This window comes from Lontra canadensis, unplaced genomic scaffold, assembly GCF_010015895.1.
Source record: "Lontra canadensis isolate GAN:19392208 unplaced genomic scaffold, GSC_riverotter_1.0 scaffold168, whole genome shotgun sequence".
NCBI lineage: Eukaryota > Metazoa > Chordata > Mammalia > Carnivora > Mustelidae > Lontra > Lontra canadensis.
Genome location: NW_022631162.1, coordinates 1,329,011 through 1,338,665, shown reverse-complemented (window position 1 = coordinate 1,338,665; position 9,655 = coordinate 1,329,011). Strand labels below are relative to the sequence as shown.

Sequence of the window (9,655 nt, the reverse complement as noted above, 5' to 3'; positions counted from 1 at the left end):
ACACACACATACACACACGTGCACGCTCACACACACAGGGATTAGTGTCCTGCCGAGAAACAAACCTCGGGGAGATGATTCCTAAGAAGTGGCTTTTGGAATTATCTTGATATGTTCCCTGGACAAAGTGAGGCCCCCTGGGATGCTTCTCTGCCTGATCTCTAAGCAAAGCCAACAGCTATCAGGGAGATAGTAGTCGGAGAGGAAGGCTAGACAAGTTAGACAGGGCGGGGGCCGTGCTCTCGGCTCTTCTCTGGTTTTCTCTCTCCAGTTTTTATTCCTATTTCATTTGCTTTCCCGAGCAGTTTCTCTTCTTCCTTCATCTCTTCTGGTTTCTCAGGCGCCCTGCTCCCCTCATACTCAGGCGAATCTCCTCCCCTTTGAGACGGCAATAACCTCACACCTCTGGAGAACATCTCTGTGCCCTGAGGAAGTTTGTATGTCCTTCACTTTCTCCCCAGGCCGGCTAGAGAAACGGATGCCTGCAGCAAGGTCTGGCCTGAAATGCTTTTCTCTCCATTCTCCTTCCTCTCCTCTACGTCCCCGGATAAAATAAGAAACCACAGCTTCATTAAAGCAGCGTAGACTTTAATTCAGGTGGACAGGTGGGAAGAGAGCTAGGACTTGCCTCCCTGGGTGTCCAGATGAGAAGGCCGTCTCAGAGGCAGGGGCAGGGGGGGCGGCGTGGCGCGTGCGGTCTGGTGGTAGGACAGGGCCAGGAGCAGGGGTGTGGCCACACAGTGCAGAATGGCCAGGGCCTCTGCCAGGTGCTGTAGCAAGTCCAGAGCCTGCTGGGCCAGACATGTCCACAGGACCAAGGCCTTGGACCTCACGAGGAAGTCCAAGCCCACAGCTACCCCATGAGGCCACCAGAACACAAACCAGGCCCACAGGACATTGGCCCAGGGACACTGCCACCTGCCCCGTATTTTCGTCAGCACCTTGGCTCCTAGCAAACCCAGTGGCAGCAAGGTGAAGATGGCGCAGCAGGTGATGGCATGCAACAGAGGCAGAAACCAGGGGCTCTTGCTGAATGTCAGGGAGCAGAATCCATGAGAAGTGTCACTGGCCAGGGTGACCGGCAGCCCCAGCAAGACAGCCATTCCCCAGAGTCCCACACCAAGCCTCAGGGTGAGGTTGGGGACCTGACCTGTGCCCATTTTGGGGCCCAGGCAGGCATGGCACCCTATCAGCAGAGCCTGGGCAAAGGCTGAGCCATACCAGACCATGTGGGCCAGGTGGCACAGAGGGGTGCCCTGGAGCCCTTTAAGCCCTCGGGCCAGGAAGGGCACCGCAATGCTGAAGAGAGTGCTGCCCACGGCCATCTGTACTAGGAAAGGCCGTTCGGGGCACGCCTGCCAGTGGAAGAGAGGTCTGAGGAGGGCAAAGAGGACGGCTCCCCCGGCCAGGATGCCCAGGACGCTGGTGAGGATGAAGAAGGGCAAGGAGGAGTCGTCCAACAGGCTGCAGGAGCGGCAGGGGGCAGCTGCGTCCACGTTGCTGTAGTTATAGTTCAGGCCATAGGAATCATTAAAGTCATCCCAAATATCGTCTTCGAAGGTGAACTTAGTAGAGTCCTCATTCGCCACCTGGAGGACAGCCCCAGAGGGGACAGTCAGATCATCTGTTTACCCCACTCAAGAGTCCCTGGGAATAAAGGGAGCGGGAGGGGGAGACGGAGCGGAGGCCAGCCTGGAGGAGGGGATGCAGTGGGGACAGTGGGAAAGGATGGCACAGGAGCCTCGGAGCCTGGGAGGAAGAGCAGGGGAGGGGAACGGACAGGCTGTGAGAGCCGGACAAGGTCAGGGCCAGGGCGCCAGGGACCTGGATGGATGAGGGACCCCAGAGACCAGAGTAAGAAGGAGGAGAAGGAAACAGAGGGAAGGATGAGAGATGAGGGGAGAAGGAAAGAGGTGCAAAGGCCCTGGGGCAGACAGAAAGAGGTTGTGGGGCAAAGAGATGGGGGACTGTGGGCCCAGCCCCACACTCACCTGGTGCTGCAGACAGTTCCCCATGGCGCTGCTGGGCTAAGGGCAGGCAGAGAGAAGGGCTGGGAACGTCCCGTGGGTGGCTGCGGCTCCAAGATAAGTGCCAGGGGCTAATGAAGGCCATCAGTTCTGGGCAGGGCCAGGGGATAGGCAGTGGGGGGGAGCCGGGCATTCAGGAAGCCTTCGCCCCACACCCATGGCCCGCCTCAAGCTCAGGCCCAGAAGGGGCAATAGCCCGGGGCTTCCTGTTTTGAGGTTGGATTTCACTGGTGGGGACCTGCACTCAGGAAAGGAAAAAGATGGCCCGCAGATAGCGGGTGTTTTCCCGAAGGTGGAAAGGGGGGCTGAGAAGCCAGGGGGGTTTCCAGCAGGGATGGAGTCTTCGAGCACCAGGAAGGAAGAGGGGCCAGGGGTGATTTGTGAGGCAGAGATAAGAGACCTGCTGGGAAGGCAGAGGGAAGGGGCAGCTGATGACTCTCACTGAGTCTCCACCCCCTTGAACTGGATCCAAAGAAAGACAGCTCCAGGGGGACATTCGAGGGAGGGGCTGTGAGTGGCGCCTGAGGTCGGACCAGCCCCTGTTGATAGCTCTGTGCTGTGCAAGCCGTCTCTGTGTGTGGCTATGCGTGTTGTGTGTCGTGAGCACATAGCCGAGGGCTAGGTGGTAGGTGGGTGCTGGGTGCTTCAGCGTGAGGACAGGAAGGCCTGGGAGCCAGCGGTCAAGGCTGTGTGAGGAAGCTGCTTCGGGGAGCGGCTGGGCGTTGGTCTAGCCACCTACGGGCGCCGCGAACGCATTCTCCATACCAAACATGACGCGCTGTCTGACGAGCTAAAGCAGGCTCTGGGGGACAATGGGGCAGCACATTCTACAATGGGACTGTCGCCCATGGGGCGCTCTCGATCATATTTGTGTTGGGGGACAGACAGGCTCGGAACGGCCTCACTGGAGGGCCTCTCGGCGATGTGTGCAGTTCCTTATGGGGGTGGGGCTTCTGTTTCTCTCCAGCTGGCAGAGCGAAAGCATTTACTCCGCACATGCAGGCTCCTGAACCCACACCTCTGCTCCCGGCAGCCTCACCCCTCCAGGGCTTCTGCACCGTCTCTGCGCTTTCCCTGCCTTTTCTTGGGTGGGGAAACGGCCGGGACTTCGGGACCGGTGAGTCATGGGGTCTCAGGAGCTGGTTAGGCGACACTATCTCATTCCAGGAAAGCCTGGGGTGTTTCAACTCAATCTCACCAGGAAGCCCTTTTGCATTCAGGTAGGGGTGCATGGAGTCAGAGTAGGGGAGCCGAGACGCAAAGGTTGGTGCCTTACGCAGATCGCCATCCCCTTTCTTCCCAGGATGACTGCTCCGGTGTCAGCTTCAACGTGAGCGGGGCTAGACAGTAGCCCTGGGGTGGGTCTGTCCTGCTGTGGGGCCAGCTGCGTCTCTGCCGTCATTGTGTCCTTCTCCGGTACTGCCCGGCGGGGGGCAGCGGGGAGCAGGCAGACACCCCTCCCCAACCGTGCGAGAAAGCAAGGACCCTGCCGGAGGGGGTGAACAGCCAGCCTCCCTGGGAAAGCTCTGCTGTCTCGGCGCAGGGATGCCCTTGGGAGAGGGGCCACCCCGCGGGGTCCAGGTGCAGGGGACACCAGCAGAACCCCCCTCACGCACACACACCCCGACTGGAGCAAGAGCAGCAAGAAGGAGGCAGCCGGACGACACGGATAATCCAGATATATTGAGGGCGGCCCCTCGGAGATTAGCACAGGAGAGTTAGAAAGATTATAAAGATACACGGTCCCCTCCCTGCTCCCCTCCCCCCACCCACAGACAGACACACACAGCACAACAGCCCCTCCCCCCCGCCCCCGTACAAATATGGCTTCTGTGTAATATGGACAGAGTGGTTCAGCTCAAAGAGGAAAGGTCATTTTCCCAAAAGCGGGTGCTGGGAGACAGGGAGCCAACAGGCCTGGGGCCCAAGGCTGCCTTGCTGCTGTGAGGGGGGGCCCTGGCTGAGGTGGGGGGTGGTGCCCGTGCTGCCCAAGGGCCCTAACCAGCGGCTGGAAGAATCACGAGGATATTACCTGAACTGAGGGGGGTGGACAGGCCTGCGGGCTGTAGCAGGGAGGACGTGCTGGAGGGAGTGAGTGGGGGCCCTGCCGGGACAGGGAGGGCGAGCCACCTCATCTCCACGGCAGCGCAGGAAGACAGAAAATCAAAAGCAGGGGTGGAGATGGGAAGGAGACAGAGGTTCACTCCCAGCCCTCGCCACCCAGGGGACAGACTCTGGGGGGGGAAGAAGTGAAAATGGTCCTTCCAGGGTCAGTGCCGGGGAGAGGCCTGAGGGGTGCATAGCAAAGGCTGTAGCACTGACTCTGTGGCTCTGAGAAGGGAAATTGAGGCAGGGTTTGAATGCTCTGTGTTTTTGGGACAGATGAGATGGGCAACTGAGCAAAACACACCCTGGGACTGTTTTCTCCATGACAGATGGGCACCTGGGACACATGGGGATGGAGCCACAGCCCAGGCGAGGTCCACAGCCCAAATCAGAACCCTCCCCGCCTGAAGCCCTCCTTTGCAAAGCATCCCGCAGCCCCCACCCGCCTGGGCGCTCCCTCCGTCCCTCTTCCACACGCGTGCATATACACACAGATGCAAGCACAGACACGAGAACCACACACTCACAGAGTTCACATTACTCCCTCGTTTGGGCAGGACACAGCTCAGTGCAGTGAAGCTCCTTTTAGTGTTTTTGTTGTTATGTCTGCCTGGCTGCTGAGCGAACGGGAAGGGGCAGGGCAGGCGGCACAAGACAGGAGCAGTGGTTGCCGTGCGACAGTCAGGGCTCAGGTCAGAGCCAGGGGCCCGGAGCAGCGCCTCTCCCACAGCTGCTGGAGCAGTCCCCCCTGGGGCTGGGCTTCATTCGTCATGGGGGGGCAAGGGGTACAGGCCCATCTCTGCCATCCTCCCCCTGCAGAACTACCCGCTCCTGGCAGGGACCTGTGTCCTTCCCATGTGGGAGCCCTGGGTCCCTGTGTGGCTACCTTCCACCTGCTGGCTCACACCTCCTGGGGACCCCCACTCACCCCTTTCCTGTCATGGTGGACGAGGGGTGACCGGGCAGCCCGCTTCCCTGTCGGTAACTTGAGGTGCGTGACTAGCAGAGGAAAAGCCCCCTCCAGCTTCTGCTTACCACCTCCCCATTCCCCCAGGAGGCCAGGAAGCGGTGGAGGCCGGAGGGCGATGGGGGAGGGCCCCCACACCAGCTCGGCTTGGCTCCCAGTCCTCACCCCTCCGCCTTCGCTCTCCTCCTACGCTCCAGGGTTTTGCTTTCCTCACCCAGGGCCCCTGCCCCTCCAGCCTGGAGACGGATTTGATTTGGGATTGTTATAAAAATAATAATAACCCAAACGCAGAGAAGCCACGGAAAGGGCTGAGGGTAACCCTCCCTCCCCACCGCCCTCCTCCCTCCCCATTCCAAACCGAGTACAAAACCGCACCCAAAGCAGACATTCTGTACAGGGGGGTTGGGGGGCTGGGGAGCAAGCGGGAGGGGCGGCCCTGGGGTCGCTCTGTACAAGTCCAGGTTGGTGATGGCCCCAGCAGTCCCCGTGGGGCCCCTGGGGTGCAGGAGGTGTCCGGGCGCCTCTAGATGAAATATTCCTTCTTGTCGTCTCCACCCGACTGCCCGCCTTCTGCGTTGATGATGGCCGTGTCTGCATCTGGGGCGTCATCAGAGCCTTTGGCCTCATGTGTCAGGTAGGTTCCTGCAGAGAAAGAGACCCCTCCTTTCAGTTGCAGGAGCGGTCTCCACTCCTCCAAAGCCCACCCCCACCCCTGCCCTGCCGGCCCACTGCCCCCTGCTCCTGCAACATTTCTCCTGCCTGGAGCTCTCTACCTCCCCACCTGACACAGTTTACATCTTGCTGCCAACACCCATCACCTGACCACACCTCATGAATAGTGAATGAATGCTGCCCTTAACTAGAATCTCATTCATAAAACAAGAAAAAAACCCGAGTGTACATTTGTGTATGTGTGCATGCGTGTGGGTGTATGCGTGCACCTGTGTGCCTGCACGTCTGTATAAGTGTGCATGCGCACACCTGCGTGTGCACGCCTGTGTGCCCGCGTGTGGGTGCGCACACGCGTGTGTCTGCCTGCACGTCTGAGTGTGCACGTGTGCACTTGTGTGTACAGGTGTGTGCCAATAGGTGCATGTATGTCTGTGTGTACCTGTGCGTGTGTGTGCACGTGTGTGTGCACCTGTACGTGTAGCACCTGTATGTACCTCTGTGCATGTGTGCTCCCTTCTGCGTGTGTGTGTGCACACATGCACACCTAGGTGGGGACAGGGAAACTGCAGGTCAGCCGTGAACAGGTAGCTAAGGTCTGGGTCAGCCGTGCAGCGGGGCTGCTGGCTGAAGTAGCACAGAGGGGAAAGTCTAAGGAGTGGGCAGGCATGGAAACGGGAGAGGAGCAGAGATGCTGTGGGATGGAAGGACGAAGAGATGAGAAAGGAAGCCAGTGCAGAAAGAGATGGGAGTGGCAGAGTCAGCTGGTCTCCACTCAGAGCAGGAGACCCTAGGGGCAGAGCAGCAGGGCGAGGGGGGGGGCAGCATGGACTGAGATGGAAGGCTCCATTTGACTTGGAGGACCACCAAGTGATGGGGCTCTACTGCAGGGTTGGTGGTGCTCGGTCATCACAGGGCTGGCTGTCTTCTTTCTTCCTCTTGCCCTCCAAGGGCCAGTGGAGTCCCCAAAGGAGCGTAGGGCAGCCAGCGCCCTGCTGCTTCCCTGCCTGCCACCCCCACCACGGCTCCCCGCTGGCTCTGACCTTTGTGCCTGATCAAGTAGTGGCCCAGGAAGATGAGCAGGATCAGCAGCAGGAAGACGATGAACGCCACGATCCCGCCGATGATGGCGTGGTAGGTGCTGGAGGACGAGGGCACCGGGCTGGGGTCTGCGGGGGGGAGCGCACAGTCAGATCTGGAAGAGCCCTTGTCTTAGCGCATCTCTGGCCCGGCCGTGGTCCATCTGACACGGCACAGGACACAGGCTGACATCCGCTGAACAGACCAAATCGAACGGCAAAGGGGACACGCCTGGTTTTGCACCCTTCTTTCTTACGCTTCATCTGGAATGCAGTAATTCTCCTTAAAAATTGTGTATTCGTGAATAAGTTGACAGATCTGCTCACACTCAACCCTTTCAGCTGTGTTTCTGGCACGGAAGCTCTGGTCAAATTCATCCCGTTAACACCCATGTCGTCTCTTGTTCTCGCTCTTGCTTTTACTTTTGGGGGGATCAGACTACTCCTTCTCTCTCTCTCTCGTCTGCTTGCCCTTCAGAGCTGGCCTCCAGCCTATTCCTCGTTGCCCCAAGCCCAGACAGTGAGACACCGATGAAACTGCGAAGGGGAACTCTGACGGCGCCTCCCAGAAGGCCATGCACTGAGGTCACCGTGTGAAGAGCCGTTCCAGGGTCCAACTACATCGCAGTCCTCCAGCAGGCCTCCACCGGGAGGCCTCGGACTCCAGCGTCACATCCCAGCCTCCAGAGGTTTGTGGGAAAGGCAAGGACTTCCTTCATGGATGCCCCTCCCCCGCCCACACCCTGAGCTTCTTCCCATGATGGCCAATGTCTCCGCCATCTTCCTTCCACGGCAGGGTGGGGGAGGGGGTAGATCCTCAGAGTGCACACTGGGCCGGGCACGACGAGGACAACACCAGCCTCATCCAAGTCCCAAATACCCGAGGAGACAGCGCCCAGGCCCAGGACCCAGTTCTGATGCGTCCAAAATTACATGAGCCATAGGTGTACCTGTCCCACCCACGGGAAGGCTACTGTTTTCCTACAGAGTCAGCTTGAGTCTTGATGCCTCACTGACTCCTTATATATTTTGTCTTTCCTGCCTCACGTCTCCTCAAGCTTGACTGGGCCAACTTTTTCGTTCCTTGACTGTCTACACCTAATTGGAAAAGAAAACATTTATGTTCTGATTTTTTATGCTCTGCTGGGGAGGGAGGGAGAGGATGGGCCTAGGGGCTCCATGATATGGTGGGTGGGTATGAAGGTGTTGAGTGGGAAGAAGCAGAGGGACGTTGCCCCTGTCTTTCTCCCAGGCAGTAGGTGCACACAGTCTCACATTAAAAAATCGTCATCATCATCATCATCATCATCCTGGGTAATTGTTTCAGAGGCTATGGAAAGGGAAATCCCTCAGAAAAACAGAGCTTCCCATGGCCAAAATGACCTCTGGGGTCATCAGTTGCAGATCCCTGTCTCTGCTGGAACTCCCTGTTTTCCCTTCCCTGTTGATAGGGTCGGGCCACTCTGGAGCCCCGGGGAAGGAGCTGCAGAGCCTCCTCCCACCACCGGGTGTCAGCACTGGCTGAGGTCGCAGTGAGGCGGGACGTGCGGGAGGAGGCCGGGAGACCAACCACCAACCGCAGGGGCCACGAACTCTCTCTCAGCACCCTGGTAGTCACCCTCAGAATTGGCCGGGAGAGCTCTGGGGGCTGACGCTGGTCCTCGCTGCTGGCATCCTACACCAGCGTTGTCTGTGGTGCCGAGGCAGCTCCCACATGCTGAGTTCTGTCCCTGGAGTCGGACTCACCCCATCTGCACAAACACCCCGGTCCCAAGGTCTCAGGTCTCTTATCTGTCACCTCACTGACTGCACGGGCATTTCTGGTAAGGGAGCCTCTAGTGTTCCCCCGACGACGCATTTCCCCTATTCTGAGCTTGTAAGGTTTTCTGGCAGGACCCTGCTGCCACGAGGATCTTCAAAAATTCTGCCCGCTCTCCAATAAGGGGACCTCTGTGCCAGCCTGTCACTGCTCCTGAGGTTTTGTGGTCACAGCTGTGGGAAGAATTTCAGAGAAGAAGCATCACTGGTGTCTCTGGGAGATAAGGCATCAGAGAAAGTGGTCTGTGTCTCAGCATCATACCAACGGGCGTCTGCGTTCTGCCTGAACCCACCCTATCCTGTCTGCAGCCAGGAAGAGGCAGTGACACACCGGTCCCATGCTGGTCACCAGAATAGCAGCCCTGAGACAGGCCCGTGGAGAGGGGAACCCCCACACCGGCCCTGGCGAGACTCCGGGGCCTCTCCACACAGAGGCATAGTTTATTGCTGCCCGGGGAGAGTAGGGGTGGGAGGATGGTGTCAGGTGCACCACTAGGGCTCACCAGAGCCCACCATTCTGATGGCTTCCATCTTGCACATTCCAGAGCAGACCTAGAGCAGACCTAGAGCCCAAGTACCACACTTCCACAGTCGGCCCTCTTGCCTCAAGGCACAGCGAGGGCTGCTCTCAGAAGAGGGAGACACAGAGCGTGGGGTGGGCAGACAGGTGAGGAGGATGCCCGGGGAGGGCTGGGAGGGCTCACCATTCACGTTGAGCGTGTAATATGCCTTGTAGCTGCCCATGTTGCTGGTGGCTGTGCAGCCATATGTCCCGCTGTCGCTCTTGTTGAGGAAGGGGAAGATGAGGGCGCTCTCCTGGGTCATCTTCAGTGGGGGCACACTGCCTTCCTTCTCCCACAGGTACTGCTGGGGGCTGTAGAGGCAGAGGAATCACAGATGTTTGGGAGCAAGCAGGTCAGGGGGCTAAAGGGAACAACAAAAAAATACCTGGGAGGAGGAAGTCAATGATGGTTTGACCCAGGCTCAGG

The 9,655-nt window shown here is 58.9% G+C and overlaps 2 protein-coding genes across 3 annotated transcripts in view; both read right to left on the bottom strand.

Moving 5' to 3' along the window:
• Window positions 1-567: 567 nt before the first annotated feature.
• Window positions 568-2,559, bottom strand: ACKR1 (atypical chemokine receptor 1 (Duffy blood group)). Its single transcript, XM_032845617.1, has 2 exons — window positions 1,992-2,559; window positions 568-1,589 (listed from the first exon to the last, which is right to left on the bottom strand). Exons 1-2 carry the CDS (start codon window positions 2,013-2,015, stop codon window positions 618-620), a joined length of 996 nt encoding a protein of 331 aa, XP_032701508.1. The 5' UTR covers window positions 2,016-2,559; the 3' UTR covers window positions 568-617.
• Window positions 2,560-4,651: 2,092 nt separating this feature from the next.
• CADM3 (cell adhesion molecule 3) overlaps window positions 4,652-9,655 on the bottom strand; it is a 29,286-nt gene continuing 24,282 nt past the window's right edge. For both annotated transcript variants that reach the window (XM_032845614.1, XM_032845615.1), the window contains 3 exons: window positions 9,371-9,540; window positions 6,813-6,938; window positions 4,652-5,742 (listed from right to left, as the gene is read on the bottom strand). In XM_032845614.1, coding sequence (XP_032701505.1) covers window positions 5,624-5,742; window positions 6,813-6,938; window positions 9,371-9,540 — 415 coding nt within the window. In that variant the 3' untranslated portion in view covers window positions 4,652-5,623. The remainder of the gene's footprint in view (window positions 5,743-6,812; window positions 6,939-9,370; window positions 9,541-9,655) is intronic.